The 22,500-nt window shown below is 44.1% G+C and overlaps 1 protein-coding gene across 1 annotated transcript in view; it reads left to right on the plus strand.

Moving 5' to 3' along the window:
- Positions 1-22,500, plus strand: part of dock2 (dedicator of cytokinesis 2) — an 83,790-nt gene that overhangs the window by 16,111 nt on the left and 45,179 nt on the right. The window contains exons 21-25 of the mRNA XM_077005808.1: positions 3,569-3,703; positions 7,700-7,808; positions 8,138-8,208; positions 13,199-13,305; positions 22,287-22,429. Of these exons, the coding sequence (XP_076861923.1) occupies positions 3,569-3,703; positions 7,700-7,808; positions 8,138-8,208; positions 13,199-13,305; positions 22,287-22,429 (565 nt within the window). The remainder of the gene's footprint in view (positions 1-3,568; positions 3,704-7,699; positions 7,809-8,137; positions 8,209-13,198; positions 13,306-22,286; positions 22,430-22,500) is intronic.

Raw genomic sequence — 22,500 nt, forward strand, 5'->3', positions numbered from 1 at the left:
CTGGTAGAGTTGATGGAGCTAGAAGAGTTGATGGAGCTAGAAGAGCTGATGGAGCTAGAAGAGTTGATGGAGCTAGAAGAGTTGATGGAGCTGGTAGAGCTGATGGAGCTAGAAGAGCTGATGGAGCTAGAAGAGTTGATGGAGCTGGTAGAGCTGATGGAGCTGATAGAGCTCTCTAAATTAAATAAAACAATAAATGCATGCTGTAAAATTGTAGAAGTCACTCAAACGTTAACACAGCAGTTTCAACAGTAAACTGGAATTGATGAACCATTCGCAGGTAAAACATTACCTCCATGTCTCAGAGGTGCAGATCACAGCCAGTGGTCGTTTCTGTAGTGCTGCAGATGATTCTCACTACTGTACAGTACTGAAGGATCGTTCTTCTCAGCTATAATCCACAACCACTCACTACAATTACAGCAAAATCAGTACAAAAACACAGCTTGTCCAGCAAAGAGACATGAGCGAATGAGTAAACACATCACATCTTCACTGTAAATCCAACCATTGTGTTGGGTGTCATACACTGCAGTACTGTAATACAGGAGCACACTCAAACACAACATATCAAATAACCAAACGTCCTGTAATTTCCAAAATACAGGACAAAGGGATGCGGTTTCCTTTCTCTGCCCTGATACCGGGCCTCGTTCATCACAGAGAACATTCTCCCTAACTATACAACATGGGAGCAGTAACCAGCCCTGGTGCTCTGATGCTGCAATGCCTCAAACAACACCTTAGCATCTAGTTTTTTTTGTTCTCATGCTTGAATGAAGCCCATGTCCACTTCTTCAGACCTCCTCAGACACTGTGCGCTTTTCATACACACATCTCAGAACATCAGTTACCCTCTGGTGCAAAATGCACTTCAACCACCAAAACACAGTGAGAACTGTGACGTATGCTTTATTCCACATGACTTCTTTGTCACTGAATTCAATGTCACTCAACATTGAGCTTCAAAGCACAAACAGTTGGCAACACTCCCAAATCCATACACAATGTATTTGCCATTTTTCTGTTTTTGCATACACAAATATTTCAAGCAAGCTAAACAAACTTAGGATCTCACAGTACTGTAGAGCATTTACAGGAAACTAGATAAAATGAATGCTTTACTACATTGGAAACCCAGAATAACAATGCTTACTATATAATGTAAAACAATATTTGATAAAGAAAGAAGCCACAAAAACTGTAGTATTATTCAGGGGATGTCGTGTATTTTGCTATTTGTTCTCACAGTTCAATATACTGTAAATTTACAGTCCATAACAAAAACAATAATATCACATCAATATTTCCAGCCTATTTTAACCTGGGCTGAAGAGAGCAAATGCAAAACCAACGATGGCCTCTTTTATAAATATGGCATCAGGGCACAAAGAGAAACACCTGGGTAGGTCGTTATCTGAGGTGACAGTCAGGTGTTTTGTTATCTGAGGTAACAGTCAGGTGTTTTGTTATCTGAGGTGACAGTCAGGTGTTTTGTTATCTGAGGTGACAGTCAGGTGTTTTGTTATCTGAGGTAACAGACAGGTGTTTCGTTAGTTAAGGTGACAAGTGTTTTGTTAGCTAAGGTGACCGTTAGGTATTTCTTTAGTTAAGATGACTGTTGGGTATTTAATTAGCAGAGATTACTGTTGGGTGCTTCAGCTGTGCTGCAGTAATAATTGGAAATGTTTTCAGAGACAACTACAGCTATTTTTCTCCTGTATACATGAGCAGTGTGACCACTGCTGTGTCGATGTTCAACAGGCTGTCAACAAGCTGTCACAGGCTGTTTTCATTTGTCTGTCAAAATTCAACATATTTCTATCCACAATGATTAGAATTTAGTTGGGTTTTGAATTGAAATTTGACTGTTTTGAAAAGAATATTGAAACAGAATATCAAAATTGATATATTTTCTATTGATATGATGAATGTGCAAAGTGTTCTGAAAAACATGGTGTTGAGACAAGTGTGAAAAGGATTGTAAAAAACTGTAAATTTGGTATAGGGAACAGTATAATTCCATTAGAGTGCAATTTGATAATGGAATAAATTATCATCACATAGTTTTCATCTACAGGCAGAAAATTATTCCTCAGTAGAACTGATAAAATGGTAACTCTGCTGTTTTGCAAAAAATCCATTAGGGGTGGAGACTGTCCAAACAATGAGAAAGTGTTCACTCCATCCATCCATCCATTGTCATCCGCTTATCCGCAAAAGTATTCACTGTTTTGCAAAAATACTTTTTGTTTTGCTTATATGTATTTGGATGTGTATTTGCACTGAATACTGGGCCAATGCAGTTTAGCACCTGAGAAAAAGTGTAACAGGTGTCATCTGTTGTGTCCCCATTTACTTCATTTTTAATAAGGGAGAGGGAGAGAGAGAGAGAGAGAGAGAGAGAGAGAGAGAGAGAGAGAGAGAGAGAGAGAGAGAGAGAGAGAGAGAGAGAGAGAGAGAGAGGGGGGTGTGTAAGAAGGGGTGATGGAAAAGATTTCTCTTTCATTTGTCTTGATATGGGGACAGATGTAGAGAGGGAGAAGGGATAGAGGAAGATGAAAGAAGGAGGAGAGAAAGAAAAATATATGTGGAGAGGGAGGGAAACCGAGTTTAGCCTGGCTTTCACTTATAAGTCAAATACAGTTAAATCACCACTATACATTCCATCCAAGCCTAAGGCACACCATTTACTAAAACAGCCCCCATTCTAAAGAATTAGGTTAACAACATTAATGCATGTTACATCAGAGGGCAGACTGTGTTACACTCTCTTAATTTATTCAGTAGGTGGTGTATGAGGGTGTATGAGGGTGTATGAGGGTTTGTGTGTGTGTGCAAGTGTGTGTGTGTGTGCGAGTGTGTGTGTGCGAGTGTGTGTGTGTGTGTGTGCATGTACCTGAGGATATGTACAATAATGTTATAATGTTATTGTTTAATGTAGTTAGAGAAGCCACAGTATTATGATAAAAGAGCATCTCTCAGGGCATGAAGCTATAAATGACTTTCCATTTTGATTAACACAAGCCAGACACACACACACACACACACACACACACACACACACACACACACACACACACACATACACATATGCATGCCCAAGCTAGCTGTGTCAGGACCGCTTATCAGAGTGATGGACTTCAAGGTGGGTCGAATATCCTAAAGCAGTGATTGCTCAAGAGAAAGAGAAAAGAACGAGTGAGGGTCTGTACCTGTTGTTGTTGTTGCAATGTTACAATTTTATAATGAAATTGTAACAGCCTGTGAGGAGGGCAGTCCAGTTGCCATTGTGAGTAGAACATCACCACATTAAACAGGAAGCAGAAATCACTAATTACACAAGAATGAGTCAAATATATAAGCGAATCAAGCATGTTTGTTCTTTTTCTCACAAAGGTACTTGAGCATAAAATGATGAAATAGAAAATACTTTAAAAGTGCCAATCCAATCTACAGATACGTCCGTGTATGAGACTGAATTTAACTTAAAAATGACAGTCTAACTTAATCATAACTATTTCAACACCTTCTCCCGCTCTTTCTCTCTTCTCTGTCTGTCTTGTAGGAAGCTCATGTCAGTGTTGAAGCGGTATCTGGACGTGTCTAGCCGTGGAGAGGCGTGCGAGCCCATATTACGCACTCTCAAGGCCCTGGAGTACATCTTCAAATTCATTGTGCGCTCCCGCATGCTCTATTCCCAGTGAGTGTGTGTGTGTGTGTGTGTGTGTGTGTGTGTGTGTGTGTGTGTGTGTGTGTGAATTGCTGTGTTTTTGTGCTTGTCACATGTCACCGCTGTGGACCACAATAAAAATCAGCAGCATCAAGTTGGTTAGCAGTGCCAGTGCTCTGGTGCAGTCTGTGCTCTGGGGCAGTCTGTGCTCTGGGGAAGTCTGTGCTCTGGGGCAGTCTGTGCTCTGGGGAATTCTGTGCTCTAGTGCCAGTGTTCTGGGGCAGTCTGTACTCTGGGACATACTGTATTCTGGTGCCAGTGCTCTGGGGCAGTCTGTACTCTGGTGCCAGTGCTCTGGGGCAGTCTGTACTCTGGTGCCAATGCTCTAGGACAGTCTGTATTCTGGTGCCAGTGCTCTGGGGGCAGTCTGTATTCTGGTGCCAGTGCTCTGGGGGCAGTCTGGGAAGGCAAGGCATGTTGGGAACAGTGATAGGACAGTGTTGTTCCGTTAGAATGCGGTGGTGTGTTACAGCAGCATTAAAGGTTATTTGACAATTTCTATTACGTTTTTGGCAATATGTGTGTGTGTACTTGCTTTTATGGATCTAGATTGTGTGTGGCTGTAAAGAATTTCTCTATGTTTACCTTGACTGCTTTCTGCCTACGTGCGCACATGCATGAGTGTGTGTGCCTGTGTGCCTTTGTGTGTGTGTGTGCGCACACATGTGTATGTGCCCGTGTGTGTGTGTGTATGCCTGGGCATGTGAATGTGTGTGTCTGAATCTGTCTGCAACCCATCTAGGTCTCAGTGACAGTCCTTTGAACAAGCTGACTGTAGCATTAATGTGCTTTATAAGCACTGATGCCTCAACAGCAACTAAATGAACACAGAGCAAGAGGAATATAAGACTGTGTGTGTGTGTGTGTGTGTGTGTGTGTGTGTGTGTGTGTGTGTGTGTGTGTGTGTGTGTGTGTGTGTGTGTGTGTGCGTGCGTGCGTGCGTGCGTGCGTGCGTGCGTGCGTGCGTGTGTGTGTGTGAGTTAGATGATCAAGCAAGATCAAGTAAGCATCCAAATTAGCATGTATGATAGACTGATATGGTGAATGACAGAAAAAAAGATGGATTCTGAGTGCACTGTAGCATATGATAAGAAGAAGACTTTTAATTAGTGTAATGTGATGTGAATGGATAACTGGGCAAACTTCCAGGAGCACAGAAGGACTGGCCTTCTCTCTCTCCTCCTCCTTTTGTCTGTGTGTCTGTATCTCTCTCGCTCTCTCTCTCTCTCTCTCTCTTTATCTTAGTGTCTGTCTTTTTGTTTCTCATTCTGTCTTATTTTCTTTCGGTATGTCATGTTGTTATGTCTTTGTCTCTAAGAGTTCTGTCTATCTCTGTTCTCTCTTTGCTGTAGTCACTGTAGTTGGTTTGTCCGTCTGCTTCTATTGCTGATATTTTACTGGCATGAATAAGTAATTGTGTACTTATGTTGCCAAGAGTTTAAGACCTTTTTGAGAATGTGTATGTAAATGTACAGTAGTAGATAATATTTATATTATATTATTTATATATATATATATATATATATATATATATATATATATATATATATATATATATTATATTATAATTATATATATAATGTGTGTCTCATTCTTTAATATCCTCGTATGTAACTCTGGCTCTGGTTGTAACCCAAGTAGTTAGTGGACTGGATAGTTTAATGCTTTTTCATTTCATATAGGCCCCTGATGCAATATATTTGTGTGTGTGTGTGTCTTTATTGGCTGTAACCACCATACCAAAAGCTTTAAGAGGGTGTATCCTCCTATTTTAGTGTTTGCATTAGTTGTATAATCCACTTTACTCCACCCCTTAATGTTTGATGTGTGGTGCAGGGATTGGGGGGGGGGGGGGGGGGGGGGGGGGGGGTTGGGTGGGGGGTGCATGTATATGGGCGTGTAGAGATTTCCATAGTGGGTGTTAAAGCTGCTTTGCTTTAACACAGCATTGCTGTATGTGTTCACATTTTCTCCAATCTACCAGCTAATCCAGTAGCACTTTAAGAAGAATACACCTGTACTGAATAGCCAAATGAAACTGAATTATATTCATTACAATATGGAATTATATCATTCTGCATAACCGTTGCAGAGATGTGAAATAAACTAACAGCAGATAATCCTGTGATGGATCACAGCCTGTGTCTGAAAGGAGGTTTGCTTTGTTCCTGCAGTCCATCAGCTATGATGGCGAGGCATTGTGCATTAATGAGCCAGCCGCATCACGCTGATAATGTCACAAAGAAGCCCACTACACATTAAACACCACTACACCACAAAACATAAACACCACTACACAGCTACACATTAAACACCACTACAGCACGACATAGTAAATACCAATACACTACACAGTAAACACCACATGAACAAACACATTAAACACCACTAAACAGTAAACACCACTATACCACAACACAATATACACCACTACAGCACTAAACAGTAAACACCACTGCAGCAATAAACAGTAAACACTACTACAGCATCACATATTTTACTCCACAACAAACTAAACACCACTAAACATTAAACACCACAAACACATTAAACACAATTACACCACAGCGCATTAGACTCCACTACACCACTACTGATTAAACACCACTACACCCCAACACATGGATGGGATGGGACTCACCATCACCATATTTCTCCACCGAGGCTGTTTTTAATTACTTAAGCTATATGCTGTTTGAGGAAACTGCTTGCTATATTGTTGATAGTTTATGGGATTGTCTTATTGGTGCTTAGGCTGTAGAAGTAATAGCTCTGTGGAATAAAATTAAGAAATAATTGCAGCTCTAAAACCCAGTTCTCTAGAGAACACACAAACACTATCACCAAAACAGTGCTGAGAGCCCAGACGTCAGAAATGGCTGGATAGTCTTTCTGTTAACATTTCAGATGCTTTATGGCTGTTCATCACTGACTGCCACCTTAACGATGTCTAGCAGATGTGTGCTTGCTGGCCAGCCTCGCTCTCAGGGCTGCGGCTGATGTCTGCGCCCCTGCTCCATCATGCATTAAGAGCCCTGTTGTGCTGGGTTTTTGTCATGGAAAGTAAGCATGAAGCTTTCAGCGCTCGAACAGAAGCCCACACTAAAAACCGTCATCCTCAAGCTGAGACTAACTGCGTTTTGTAAGATTGCTCTGACGGAGGAATGATTGAGCTTGTAGGACAAGTCCGAGGCAAGGTCTGCTGTTACTGCAAAGTGTGTGTGTAGAGGGTCAGAGGTTTTGGTGCATCTGTGGTGCCTATTGTAGGTTTGTGATATATACTGGTAATATAACTGAGTGAGTGAGTGTGTGAGTGAGTGTGTGAGTGAGTGTGTGTGTGAGAGAGAGAGAGACAGTGAGAGAGAGAGAGAATGGGTCCCTGTACTGCCTAGATTAGCACAACCTGCTTGAATACTCCTGCTTCTTATCCACACTAAATTGCTGAGCTGAATTAGGGGTGTTGAGACACAGAATGCAAACCTGGGCACTGGGGAGTGAGGCAAGTGACATCAGAATGGAGAGATGTTGAGTAAGAAAGGCAGTACCAGAGTGAGAGAGAGTGATTGAGAGTGAGTGAGTGAGTGTGGGTGAATGAGTGTGGGTGAATGAGAGAGTGAATGAGTGAGTGAGAGAGAGAGAGAGAGAGAGAGAGAGAGAGAGAGAGAGACAGAGAAACATCTTTGGTTCTGTATAGAGCTTTGATTGAAGTGTGTGTCAAGCTGGATTTCATCCTGTCAAGCTCTGATGAGATTAACATGCCTTTCACACCTCTTAGCATCAACGCAGGTGATTTAACACCTGCTGTTTCTAAGGGCGGCTGTGTGCATCCATGAGCCTGCTGACGTAGTTCATACCCCCACTTACTGTCACATCTACTGTTTTATGTTTCATATCTCATGTTATCCTTCTTTTTCTCTCCCTCTTCCTTTCTTCTCTCTATCTCTGTCTCTTTCCCTCTCTCTCTAGGCTGTATGAGGGGAAGGAGCAGGCAGAGTTTGAAGACTCTCTAAAAGGCTTGTTCGAGTCCATTAACAATCTGATGAAGAGTCATTTCACCACCACTTTGTTGCAGCAGGTGTGTTCATGCATCTGTGTGTGTGTCAGAGAGGGAGGAAAGAGGAAGTGCATTGCCTTTTAATGTCGGAGGAGATTTTAAGACGACTCGCGCACCTGTGCAGCTTCATTCCACCCCGGCATTCTAGCTCCAGGTTTAATTAGCCTGGCTGTTGAACAGAAGTGAGATGTTCACAGCAGGTAGTCTTAGTGTGCTTAAAGCATCCAGCTTTCACAGTTTAGTCTAGCTACCATGAAAGCCTCCTTAACTCAGCTTAACACACATCCACAAAGTAAGTGTGTGTGTGTGTGTGTGTGTGTGTGTGTGTGTGTGTGTGTGTGTGTGTGTAGGTGGCAGCTCTGAAATATTTGCCTGCCGTGCTGCATGATATCGAGACCGTCTTTGATGCAAAGCTGCTCAGGTGAGTCTGTCAGTCATATAATTAAAAAAGTAAAATGCAACTAGAAAAGTAAAAACTGTGGTGTAACACCCAGCACGTTCAGCTGCTACAACATTCAAAACATTTTTATTGCACTTGCATACAGTACGCATACAATACCCATACTGTCTCCTGTGTGTAGAAGACACCGAAGAACATTCCCAAATGGAAAACACTTTATTTTAGATTCTTGATAAAGTTGCCGTTGGGACGAGGTTAGAATGCCTCATCTGCGATGCTGTCCTTGACGAATGCAGTATGAATGCTAATTCACGAGGACCTGGAAGGATGCAGCTTTGCACTGTGCAGAGAAAATGACTTCTTTTGTTACACCGTTAAAACCTGTTTATACATTTTGTGGCGTGCTTTTTTACGCAAGAAAGTTTTAGTTGTGAATTTATTTGCCAAAGTTCACTAAGAGGAGTGAATGAATATATGTAATAATAATACATTTAATACATTTAATTTATAATGCAGAATTCTTACGCCATGGGTGCTATAGTAATAAAACGTGAGGAAGAAAGAGGCAAAAGTATTTACAAGAGGAGAAAGCAGAGATGAGCATTATGCCAACTAGAATAAAACCGCGTTCGAGTGCAAATACGATGAGAAAAAAAATAGACCACAGGACAAAGGAGGAGGGGGAACCTGAGGCCCTAATCAAATCAAGAGGTACTGAAACAAACAGGAGCAGTGTTGACTCCTAAAAGCTTTCGATAAAGGCACTTTAAGAACTTCTTAAGACTGGCGTTCCATGGTCGTGGGGCTTGGTGTCAGAGCGGGCATGGGCAGAGATCCTGATCCTGGCACCACTGCAGAGGGGGAGACTGGGACGTTTGTTTCAATGCATGTGCTCAATGACAGGGAGCCATGGCCATTACTCCAAGGTTGCATGAGGGGAACGCCCAGAGCTGCTAGTGTAGTGTAGAGTGTAGTGTAGAGTGTAGTGTAGAGTGTTAGGACCCCCAGGCTCATGGCTTTGATTCCCAAAGGGTGCATGTTTGGTCAAAATAATACAGGTGCGCTCTGGAGTCTTTGCTAAAATGAAAATTGTCAGTAGTGAATTTTTATTTCATTTGGGCAGATTTTTAAGAGGTACAAGGAAGCATTTATATCAGCTTGAGTAAAAATGTAGGTTTATAACATGGAATGCAGTAACAATGAAATTACACCAGTTCACTGTAACACTAAATTAACTTTAACAGTGAAATATGAGTGAAACTCTGAGAATGTCAGTACATCAGTATAACACTGTAAATTAATGTTAACAGTGGAATTATATCAGTACAACACTGTAAATGGACATTAACAGTGGAATGACATCAGTGTAACACTGCAAGGCTGTCAGAGGCCATCAACACTTGTTACGGGAAACACTGGACTCAAGGTGTCAGAACAGAAACCAATAGTGCATAAAATCCCTAGTGATTAAGAGCTGGGGGGATCAGCTTGGAGGCGGAGGAGCATCTCAGAAGCTGATGATGAGACAGCTCCATCTCTGGTTCAAGGTCAGTTCAGGGGTCTGTTCTCAGCTCCAGATTTATGCTCACTGTGTGGGCCTCAGACACAGCCTCGGTGCATTTCTCCAGATGTCATCTCAGAGACATTGCTTTTTCTTATCCCAGACTTCCAAGTGTCTGGTCACTGGGGCCGCAGGGTGTCTTCTGGCGGTCTTGTGTTACTGCATTTGAGCTTTCCTCACCATCGAGACCCTCAGATTGTGCCAGGAGCACCTTACTTTTTGTAGATCATCTAAAGTATTTGGAGCAGAAACCTCACCATGGCTGTGCTAACGAGCGAAGAGGTTTGCTGGTTGACGTTTGCTGGACGATGGTTTGCATTCCCCTCCTCGCTGAGGAAAGTGCAGAAGCTGTTAAACTGACACCTCTATTCACACTGTTAACACACACAGACACACTCGAACACACCCATCCTCCTGTTAACCATGTTTCTCTCAAGAGTTCTTTCAGTGCTGCCTAGAGATGCTTAAAGTGACTTTAAAGCCCCGGTTTACTAAAGGAATAGTGATGGTGAATTTGTGAATGTTTGATGGCTACAATGAGTTTGGATCTCAAAGAGCTCTGCTGTAAATATAAACTGAAACTTAAACTAAAACATAAGGGGTTGGAATTATATATTTATATGTTATGCATATACACTCACCGGCCACTTTATTAGGTACACCTTGCTAGTACCGAGTTGGACCCCCCTTTGCCTTCAGAACTGCCTTAATCCTTCGTGGCGTACTGCATGATTGCATCACGCAGTTGCTTCAGATTTATCGGCTGCTCATCCATGATGCAAATATCCTGTTCCACCACATCCCAAAAATGCTCTATTGGATTGAGATCTGGTAACTGTGGAGGCCATTTGAGTACAGTGAATTCATTGTTATGTTCAAGGAACCAGTCTGAGATGATTTGCGCTTTTGGGCACGTTATCCAGCTGGAAGTAGCCATCAGAAGATGGGTACATTGTGGTCATGAAGGGTTGGACATAGTCAGCAACAATACTTAAGTAGGCTGTGGTGTTGACACGATGCTCAATTGGTACTAACAGACCCAAAGTGTGCCATGAAAATATCCCCCACACCATTGCACCACGACCACCAGCCTGAACCATTGATACAAGCACGATGGATCCATGTTTTCATGTTGTTAACACCAAATTCTGACCCTACCACCCGAATGTCACAGCGGAAATTGAGACTCATCAGACCAGGCAACATTTTTCCAATCTTCTATTGTCCAATTTGGTGAGCCTGTGCGAATTGTAGCCTCAGTTTCCTGTTCTTAGCTGACAGGAGTTGCACCCAGTGTGGTCTTCTGCTGCTGTAGCCCATCCGCCTCAAGCTTTGATGTGTTGTGCGTTCAGAGATGCTCTTCTGCATGCCTTGGTTGTTGCTTTTGCCGTTCTATCAGCTCAAACCAGTCTGGCCATTCTCCTCTGACCTTTGGCATCAACAAGGCATTTGCGCCCACAGATCTGCCACTCCCTGGATATCTTCTCTTTTCTGGACCATTCTTTGAAAACCCTACAGATGGTTGTGTGTGAAAATCCCAGTAGATCAGCAGTTTTTGAAATACTCACACCAGCCCGTCTGGCACCAACAACCATGCCACGTTCAGTCACTGAAATCACCTTTCTTTCCCATTCTGATGCTCGGTTTGAACTGCAGCAAGTCATTTTGGCCATGTCTACATTCCTAAATGCATTGAGTTGCATTGAGTGGCCAGTGAGTGTATAAATATATTTATTTATATTTGAGTTACATATTATATACAAAAAATATTCAAATGAATAAATACATGAATAAATGTATAAACTACTGTCTTGTGAGAGTAGTGAAATGTGAAATGAAATTTGCAAAAGATTAACACCTGCCCTGTAGATGTACACATGCAGTATCTGTTTGCAAAGACACTTTTAGGCTTGCTAAATCACCACACAGGTGCCAAGTCTGTGTGCATTGAAGCTGCCTTTTATTTTGCAACCCTGGGTGGAATTGTCCTAAGATGCATATTCATTAAGTCAAATCAGCAAAACAGGCCAAGGAAATAGGTCATGGGTCAACCTAAACAGATTTTTGTGAAGTATGCAACGTTTTTGCATCCACAGACTTTTGGTAAACCAGCGTCTGAGGGATTTATAACATAGATTTCCAGGAGCTGTGTCTTTAAATAATTTTCCAACATAGCCCTTGGTAGATTAATGGTACCACTCCCTTGAGTGTTTGTATTTTGGACACGAGCTAATTTATTCCTACTGTCCAAATCGAGCAACACAGAACATTTTTGTTCACTCCCCAAAGTCCTGTAAGCACTATGCATGTATCCTGAACAAGAGTCATTGATGTCAATATCAAAACCACGCGGTAATGAAGCAGCAATTAACTAGAAAAACAAAATCAGTTCCTTGGCCTTTGGCATTAGACAGCAGATGCATAAAACACCTATCTCTGTGCACACACACACACACACACACACACACACACACACACACACACACACACACACACACACACACAATTTGCAGAACTGACTAAATCTTCCTCTCTTTGCATGTGCTGACTCTAATGAGATAATGTTGTTTTCATTGGTGTGATAGATGTGGCATGTCTAACGGTGTCTTAGCACAGCTCCGTGTCAGAGGGGCACATGGGCCCATGCGCTAATTCACTGGCATTGGGGCATAGCTGCGCTGACAGTGACATGCTCAGTTTTTTAACGAGCTAGCCGTTATCTTCAGAACTGGAGAGCAGCGGTGGCTGCAGGACGCACACACAGACACACACCCACAAACACACACGTGCGCACACATCAGCGAACACAGAAATACACACCAGCAAACACAGACATGCAGCCTTTCCTGACTACCTCTTCTCATATTCAGTCCTTTTAGATTTTTTATCTTCTTTTGCAGCATGCATGCACCTACAACCCCATACAGGAAGTGTGTGTGTGTGTGTGTGTGTGTGTGTGGGTGGGTGTGTGTGGGTATGTGTGCATTTGTGCGTGTGTTCTGGGGCTCTGTTTATCATTATACACAAAAAACGCAGGGTAATTACATTCTTATTCACAGAGTCGATAATGGTGTGTGGAGTGTGTTCGTTTAGGCCGAGCAGTGAGACAGCGAGCAGCGTTTGCTCTCACACCACTGATCGATATGCAGCACTTGCCGGTGTGGGAGACAAATAGAACGTCTCCCACTGCTTGCTCTAGAGCTCTAGTGCTTGTTCAAGCCAGTGTTTTTGAATGTTTTACCAAAGCTCCCCCTCCTTCCCTCCGGTGCCTTCCCACAACTCCTTTGGCAGGGGGAGAATAATGTCCTGGAACTACTTATTGCTGAATGGTTTTCTGAGTTGTATTCATTCCCCCACCCCTCTCTCTCTCTTTTTTCTCTCTCTCACCTCTCTCTCTCTCTCTCTCTCTCTCTCTCTCTCTCTCTCTCTCACTGTCTCTCAACTCTCTAGTAAGTTGCTGTATGACTTTTACACCTGCATTCCTCCAGACAAGCTGCAGAAACACAAGGTGACCTCCATGACTGAGATTGTCAGCAGTCGCCTGTTCCGGAGAAAGGGTGAGTGTCTCTGCTACGGCAGCCCTCAGCCTCCAGACCCCGCCCTCAGTCCCGCCCCCAGTCCCGCCCCAAAGCCCTGTCACCATCGCACTGACTAATTTCCCTCTCCACCTTCTGTTTCATCGCCTTCTTGTGCGACCTTGTTAGAGCTCCCATTTTCTCCTCAGCTACATCCCTCCATCTTCCCTCCCCTCATTATCCTGGGCATCTTCCTCCCAAGATGTGGTCATCTTCTCTGTTTACTTTCCCTCTTTTTTTCATTTCATCCCTTCATTCTCCATCTCCTCTCTGCTCCACATCATTATGCCTCAGTAAACAGCTGTCTCGGCTTTGCTGCTGTCCAATTGTGGGCTAAACGGACGCTAATAGGTGATGAATGGACTGTGCATGGGTTTTAATGAACAGTGTGATGACTCTCTACTGGAAATATCATCCAGGGACACATAAATGCCTCAGTGGGCTCATATACATGGCTAAGTGTGTGTGTGTGTGTGTGTGTGTGTGTGTGTGTGTGTGTGTGTTTTGTGTGTGTGTCCTGCTTCACACTTTGTAATGGGTAAACAGCGGAGGCCCTGGGAGAGATTGCTAGATTGCTCCTCCATCGCTCCTAGTTGAGCTGTAGATTTTTAACACGTCACTGTTAGCAGCTCGCTAACGAAGCTAAAGTCCTAGCCGGTAAATCAGGCAGGAGACATGCTCCCCAGTCTGAGCAGGAAGTGCATCATTCCAGATTTACTTCCCTACAGTGAATGATGACTGGGCGCCTTTGTTCAGGCACATGATGAACAGGGTCAGTTGAAGGGTTCCTCCCAGATACTGTGTGCACCACCACTCAGTCCTGCTCTTGGAGCTCCACCTCGTCCTGGAGCTCGACTGGTCCTGGCTCCATTATGCCTGATACACCTCACTAATGGCCCATGTGCTCGGTGGAGTGTGTAAGACGAGGGAAGTGGCTGGGCTGAGGAGCACCGCTGTGGGGCACGTGTGTGCTCTCTGCCCTTCACCGCTCAGGCCTGGGTTGGAGGACACGTCTGGGTATGTGTGGGGGACACGTCTGGGTACGTGTGGGGGACACGTCTGGGTACGTGTGGGGGACACGTCTGGGTACGTGTGGGGGACACGTCTGGGTATGTGTGGGGGACACGTCTGGGTACGTGTGGGGGACACGTCTGGGTACGTGTGGGGGACACGTCTGGGTACGTGTGGAGGACACGTCTGGGTACGCGTGGAGGACACGTCTGGGTGCGCGTGGAGGACACATCTGGGTGCGCGTGGAGGACACGTCTGGGTACGCGTGGAGGACACGTGTGGAGGACACGTTTGGGGACGCGTGGAAGACACGGTTGGGTACACGTGAAGGGCACGTTTGGGTATGCGTGGAGGACACGTTTGGGTTCACGTGGAGGGCACGTCTGGGTACGCATGGAGGACACGTTTGGCTACGCGTGGAGGACACGTTTGGGTACACGTGGCGGACACGTTTGGGTACGCGTGGAGGACACGTTTGGGTACGCGTGGAGGACACGTTTGGGTACGCGTGGAGGACACGTTTGGGTATGTGTGGAGGACACGTTTGGGTTCATGTGGAGTACATGTCTGAGTATACAGGAGCACACGTCTCCACACCCCTGAGGCCTGGCCTGGAGGACACGACTGCTCTGTGCCCTTCACCACTAAGCCCTCTTTCTCCGTCTCCCTCTTTTGAACTATTGAACATCAGAGTTGTGTGCATACAGGTCAAGCACAAGCCTTAAATCAAGAATCTAGGAGACTTCTATGCTTCACACGCTGCACAGGAGATCAGCTTTATTCCATGCACTTCTTTAAGCCCACTCCCCTCCCAAGGGCAGACATCAACTTTGAATCGACACCCCTCCTAAGGGCAGACATCACCTTTAAATCCACTCCCTTCCTGAGGGCAGACATAATTTTTTAAGTCCACTACCCTCCTGCAGGCAGACATGAGAGGGAGCTTCTGCTATATTTTAAACATTCACTTCATGTATGGCCCAGTCTCGATGTACACTTCTCAGACTGAGCACTCCACACTGCATTCTTATACACACCGCCGGCAGCACCGTCCTCATGGGACTCATACATTCCATGATAAATATTTATATTTCAGCTCTTTGCCTTCTGGTGATTGGCCAGAGGCCATGCTGACATCACCACTGTTGAGGTCCTTACCTATTGCTCCCCGCGCCGCTGTCCGTTTGCTTATTTATTTATTCATGCGGCCGTTTATTTATTCTCGAATTGCCGTCTCCCCCGCGAGCTGTGCTGACAGGCATTTTAATTGAAATTTGTCCAGCGTGATGGTCTGAGGCGAGGCCCTGCTCTGCGGCACGTCGCCCTGTGAACCGAGCGCAGCGGCTGGGAGACATTTATACCCGGTAATAACCTGGCCAGCCTATCAGCACCAGGCAATACATGCTTAATCCCTAATTTATCCACCGGATGAGGGAATTGGGGGTGATTGGAATGAGGGATGTGACAGTTGATTGTGAATGTGGGTGACAGGGGCTGGTGGAGTGGTAGGAGGGTGTGGGTGGAGCGGTAGGAGGGTGTGGGTGGATGCTACTGAGAGGGGCCTCCACTATCTGAGATACATTTATTGTTGGGGTATATAGATAAGATGGAGGAATGGAGAACCAGCATGGTCATAAACACTACATACTGCTAAATGGACACGCTGTAAATTCTCACTCAATCATGAGCTGGTCACACAATTTTCAGGAATAGATTTCTCCTATGTCAGTGGGATTATGGATACACATACACTCTCCCATTCCAATACTAACACATACATTCAGACACACACACTAACACACTTGACAGGTCTTTATTTGAAGTAATTTCCACTTGGAATGAAATTCATAAATATAATATGGGGGGCAATTAGTTCTAACTTTTCTGCTGTCACACACTAATATCTACCAGACTGTTACAGCATTAAAAAGAAATGATGTTCAGAGAGAAATCTTTTGATCTTGTGTTCATTTTCAGGGAGAGGTAACACTGAGGTTTACATTGGCCAAATAAGGAGTTACATTGATAACATTTGCATTTTAATCTAGCCATTGACATTGTATTTTGTTGGTGGGAGCTACTGACCATAAATTGACTTGTTTTCATTTTTAGGCAATGGCCTTTCATATCGATGTAGCTATTAGACACACACTGCTAGAGACAGTTATGCTATGCACAGAATTTTGATTAGGTGTCTGACTAAGAAATCAGGAGAACTCCCGTCTCCATGTGTGGTTTCTTTGAACAATCTTTAGAATCTATTTCTCAAATCTTCCCGTTTCATGTAGTTTCCCTTTCATATGTTTTGTCATAGTCTTTAAAAAGTTATTCCATACCAATAAAAGCTCGTCTATCCTGGAGGCCGTCGAAAGGGTCTGCTCTCATTCGTAGAATAATGTTTGTGTGTGCTCCTTTGAGATGAAGGAAATGTGTGTGTGTATGTGAACCTACCGTCTGGTTCATTTCTGTGAGCACAAAATATACAAGCATCAAAATCAAAAACCAAATGAAAATACACAAGTACCAGTCGTGTTAATAGACTAACTGCTTCATAGGTTTACACTTCAAAACATGATAAAACGAATGTATCGCACATACAAAGGCTGCAGTGAGTTTCAAAACCATCTTGAGGTTGCAGACTGAAATTACGTGGTTTTTCCCATGATGCCTTGGGTTTTGTGTGGACGTGCGGCTCAGAGCTGCAGACCTGTGCTGAGGGCCGGTGTGTGGAGGCTTGGGGGGGTAATGACGCGTGACGCCCTTGCCAAGGTCCTGCCAGCATCCCCTCCCACCACATCGGGCAGGGCAGGGCAGGTCAGAGAGAGGACCACCAAACGCCCAAAAACTGTGACACAAGAACCAAAGCGAGAAATATGGAATTAAATAAATGCCAAGAAAATGGAGAATCATAAAATAAATGACTGCACACAGTTTGATTGGGAAGCAGAGAACTATAACAATACCTGTTTGTATTTTTGCAACTCACTGCAGCCCTGTGTGCGATTGATTGTATGTGTGTGTGTGTGTGTGTGTGTGTGTGTGTGTGTGTGTATGAAGCATTAGAGTGACCCAGATGATAAAAGCTAGCTATGGATGTGCTGGGTAGATGTTAATGTTAAACAATGCAAACCCTATATTACATAAGCTCAGTCAAACGACACATGCATGCACATATAATCACACACCAACACAGTGACTGCTTCTCTCTCTGTGACACATTAACATGATGAATAGATAGGAATGCGCGCGCGCACACACACACACACACACACACACACACACACACGACTCTCATTAGACTAATTCATATGCAGCAAAGTGAATTAAAGTTTCCGTCCCCAGCCCTAATGTGGCTGTTGTTATGGTTACTATTGCCGAGGGCCATTCGGACTGTGTTCGTCCTCATGGGATGAGAGCAGTAAGAAAAAAATCAAAACAAATCATGCACTGTGTTTACACTCACTGAAAACAAAACAGACCGTGCACTGTGTTTACACTCATTGTTGTCCCTCGTGTGCCCATGCACCATTTAGTGTGTGATCAGGTATTGGTGTTTGAGCCTTAGCTAAAGAATGATGAAGTCATCATCTCTGTGGGTGCAGCTCTTCCTGGAGTGCAGTGTAGTACATGATCAGGGTCTTGAGAACAAGAGTGAGTGGTATGTTTACCTCTTTCTCATGCGCTCTCTCTATCTATCTACCTGTCTGTCTTTCTGTCTGTCTCTTTGCATTCTTCTTTCCATTGTTTGTCTGTGGTGCTACTGGGCTGTGCAGCCTTCTGATTTAGGCTGGTTGGGAGATTGAAATGGTGCCCAGTATGAAATAGTTTATTGGGAGTTTTCCAAGATGAAGGCAAAAATGAACAAGTGATTTTAGGAGGAAAACAGTTGAGGTACGATTGCCATGGCAACAATTGGCCCTTTCATCTCCTCAGAGATGAGATGCCTTCCAACATAGACAGAACAGCAGTATTTAACACAGGACCTCTAAAAATCTTCGATTTCTCTCTTTTGCCATTCAGCCTTGACAGAGTGCCTTGTGTCAAGCTATCTTTCTCACCAGTTCTCTACAAAAAGACTCAAAAAAGATCGCGTTCACTCAGATAATGGTGTCACATGTAGACACTGTGTCTGCCTGGCTGCTAGCCTGGTGCCAGGTGGGTGGAGTCATCCCCGTGTGTCTCCGCCCCTCTGGCAGCTCGGCACCTGGCCCCACCTCCGCTTCACTATGAGCCCTGGCGGCTGTCCACTGGCCCAGCTGCTGATCATGAAGGTCGCGGGGAGAAGGGAAGATGTCTGGGGCGGGGATGTCTCTGTGTGGGGGACACGTAATGTCTGTGGTGTCTCTACTGTGGGGCGAGCGTGAACGTAGCGTTCCTCTCACACCGCCCCCCACATTTGCTCCGTAGCTCTTCAGAAGCACTGCAAAAAGATTGCAAGGATTTTATTGCATTAATAATAATAATTTTCTAACAGTAATTGATGCTAATTAAATACACGAGTATAGATAAAGAGGGGTCCTTTGGTAAGGTTCCCGGTCAGACATATTCTCTCTGTTCACCAAGCCTTTTCAATTAGCATTAAAATGATGAGTGCTCTTGTCAGGGTTCACATACTTTATGGTCTTTTATATGAGGTGTGTATTTAGGCTCTCGAGGCGAGTTCTCACTATTATCTGTTCTTACTGCCTTCCTGAATACGACAGCACATCGCTGTTGGTCTGATGTTAAACGTGTGCCTAGAGACCAAGCCAGTGTGCCAGGACTTATTATCAAAGAATAGGAAGTCAGTGCTGATGTGTCATTAACATAATAAGACCAAACTGAGGTGGAGGGGATGGTGCACAGAGACCAAACTGAGGTGGAGGGGATGGTGCACAGAGACCAAACTGAGGTGGAGGTGATGGTGGAGAGAGACCAAACTGAGGTGGAGGGGATGATGGAGAGAGACCAAATTGAGGTGGAGGGGATGGTGGTGAGGGACCAAACTGAGGTGGAGGGGATGGTGGAGAGAGACCAAACTGAGGTAGAGGGGATGGTGGAGAGAGACCAAACTGAGGTGGAGGGGATGGTGGTGAGAGACCAAATTGAGGTGGAGGGGATGGTGGAGAGGGACCAAACTGAGGTGGAGGGGATTGTGGAGAGAGACCAAACTGAGGTGGAGGGGATGGTGGAGAGAGACCAAACTGAGGTGGAGGGGATGGTGGAGAGAGACCAAACTGAGGTGGAGGGGATGGTGGTGAGGGACCAAACTGAGGCCTGGTTCTCTTCATGAAGGAACTGATTCTGGGTTCCAGACAACACAGAGCAAAGCCATGAACACCATGTAGACTTGTTTCTCGTTTGACTGTTTATGTACTTTAAAACTTCATAAAAAGTGAAAATTAGCACTTCTTTTTAAAGAGCAGGTCCTTCACTTAACACGAAATTTGACTTTTATGCTGTTTTGCAAATGTCTGATCTGTGATAATTCCCATTCACCATTGTAGTATCTGGTATGTCATATTGTACCTGTGTACAGTTTTAATTGTACTAAAAGTGTGTATATTAGTGTATAAGTGTGCACACTAGTTACAGTTGTGATCAAATTTATTCAACCCCCAATGCTGCAAAGGGTTTTATGGAATTCAGTGCACATTTGTAATTGTGTTCATAATGAAATCTTACAAGGACTTGTTAAAGAACTAAATGCAACTAAGATAGCATCAATTTTTTTGTCATAATGTATTAAATGGCCTTTTTGTGATTTCTTCATTGACACAATTATTCAACCCCTTTACGACTACCACTCCTAAGAACAGAGGTTCATTCCAGTGTTTTCCATCAGGTATTGAAAACATCTGTGGATGTCAACGAGTAGCAATCAAGCATGATAAGCACCAATTAGGCAGATTTAAAAGGACTGTGATACTCAGCTCCTTCTAGACATCTACTGGTGTGTTTCCAAGCATGGTGAAGGCAAGAGAATGGTCCTAGAAGACAAGAGAAGAGGTTATTGCTCTTCACAAGAATGGCAATGGATATAAAAAGATTGCGAAGTTGTTAAATATTCCAAGAGACACTATCGGAAGTATCATTCGCAAGTTCAAGTTAAAGGGCACAGTGGAAACGTTACCTGGTCGTGGCAGAAAGAAGATCCTGACCGCGACTGCTGTGCGCTACCTGAAGCGTAATGTGGAGAAAAATCCCCGCGTGACTGCTAAGGAACTGAAAAAAGACCTGTCAGATGTGGGCACTGAAGTTTCAGCTCAGACAATAAGGCGCGCACTGCATAACGAAGACCTCCATGCCAGAACGCCCAGACGCACCCCCTTGCTGACTCCAAAGAACAAGAAAAGTCGACTGCAGTATGCCAAAAGTCATGTGGACAAGCCACAAAGGTTTTGGGACAGTGTACTGTGGTCAGATGAAACTAAATTAGAATTGTTTGGGACAATGGACCAGCGCTATGTTTGGAGAAGGAAGAACCAGGCTTATGAACAAAAGAACACCTTGCCTACTGTGAAGCATGGCGGGGGGTCAATTATGCTTTGGGGCTGTTTTGCTTCTAATGGTACAGGAAAGCTTCAACGTGTGCAGGGTACCATGAATTCCCTTCAGTACCAGGAGATCTTGGAGGAAAATGTGATGGAGTCAGTCACAAACCTGCGGCTTGGGAGACGTTGGACCTTCCAACAGGACAATGATCCGAAGCACACATCCAAGTCCACTAGAGCATGGTTGAACATGAAAGGCTGGAACATTCTAGAGTGGCCATCGCAATCACCAGACTTAAATCCAATTGAGAACCTCTGGTGGGACCTAAAGAAGGCAGTTGCAGTGCGCAAGCCTAAGAATGTGACTGAACTGGAGGCTTTTGCCCATGAAGAATGGGCTAAGATACCCATAGGTCGCTGCAAGACACTTGTGTCAAGCTATGCTTCACGCTTGAAAGCTGTCATAACTGGAAAAGGATGTTGTACTAAGTACTAAAAAATAATGTCACTAGGGGGTTGAATAAAACTGATAATGATGTGAGCACAGTAAAGACATTTGTGGTTATTCCATCATAAATATTATGTTATGTTTGTCTAATTTATAAGTGCCTCTTTGATATAATTGTAAATAAGATGACTGAAATGATCAAAATCAATGTCAAACTGGCCAAAACACTTTATTTCAGTGGGGGTTGAATAAATTTGATCACAACTGTACATAATCAATGTTGTGGGAAGCCTGGCTGTGTGTCTGCGCGTGCGTGTGAGAGTTCACACAGCTCTTGCAACAGTGCTTGTCTTACCAGCATCGCACTCCTCATCAGGTGGAGTCAGATGGAGTCAAACAGACATTAATAACGTCTGAGTTTAGTTTCTGGCTCGGTAGACGCGTTTAATAATGTGGTGTACTTTCAATATCCACCAGCGGCAGTATAAATGCTGCCCCCCCCCACACACACACACACGCACACACTCTAGCAGAGGGTGAGACAGAGAAAGCCAGGGAAAGAACTTGGATGAATGGATGGGTGGAGGTTTTCTAGTGGACGTATAGAGCCTATTTAAATTAACTTCTGACAGCATCTGACATTTGGTTCCAAACGCTGAATGAATGTATAGATCGTTTATTTCCCTCGAGATAAAGAGAGAGAGGGAGAGAGAGTGTTTGTGTAAATCTGTGTGCATGTGTGTGTAAGTGTGTGTGTCCGTGCGTGTTTACACCCTTAATTGGTATTGGAATGGTATATAGGTCTGGGACTGAAAGTCTCCTGATTCTGACAATATTTAGCCTGATGTTTTTTCAGCCATTGTTGAAATGTCTGATCATTGTCGACATTGTTTCTGATCTTTATTCTAAAGCTTGAAGTTTGTCTTTCCTGTGCATTGCTGTGATCATTAATTATATTCATAAATGCTGCAGTTTAATTACTGTTTTGCTAAGATGTAATTCTAAATGGTCCATTGGCGTGTCATTTCCAGACTGCCGTGATATACTGTTACCCATGATGCTCAAGGAGCTGAGCGGAGCGTTAGCTGACGTGGGGGAGGGGCCCCAGGATGAGAGGCGGAACAGTGTGGAACTCCTCAACAAGATCCTGGAGGTGCTCAGCCATCAGGATGTGGTAAGGTCCAATCTCAAGACTCCTTACTACTGCAGTGACCAATGATATGCTTTATCTTTAAGGCATTCATT

The sequence above is a fragment of the Brachyhypopomus gauderio genome, chromosome 5, assembly GCF_052324685.1.
Source record: "Brachyhypopomus gauderio isolate BG-103 chromosome 5, BGAUD_0.2, whole genome shotgun sequence".
Lineage (NCBI taxonomy): Eukaryota > Metazoa > Chordata > Actinopteri > Gymnotiformes > Hypopomidae > Brachyhypopomus > Brachyhypopomus gauderio.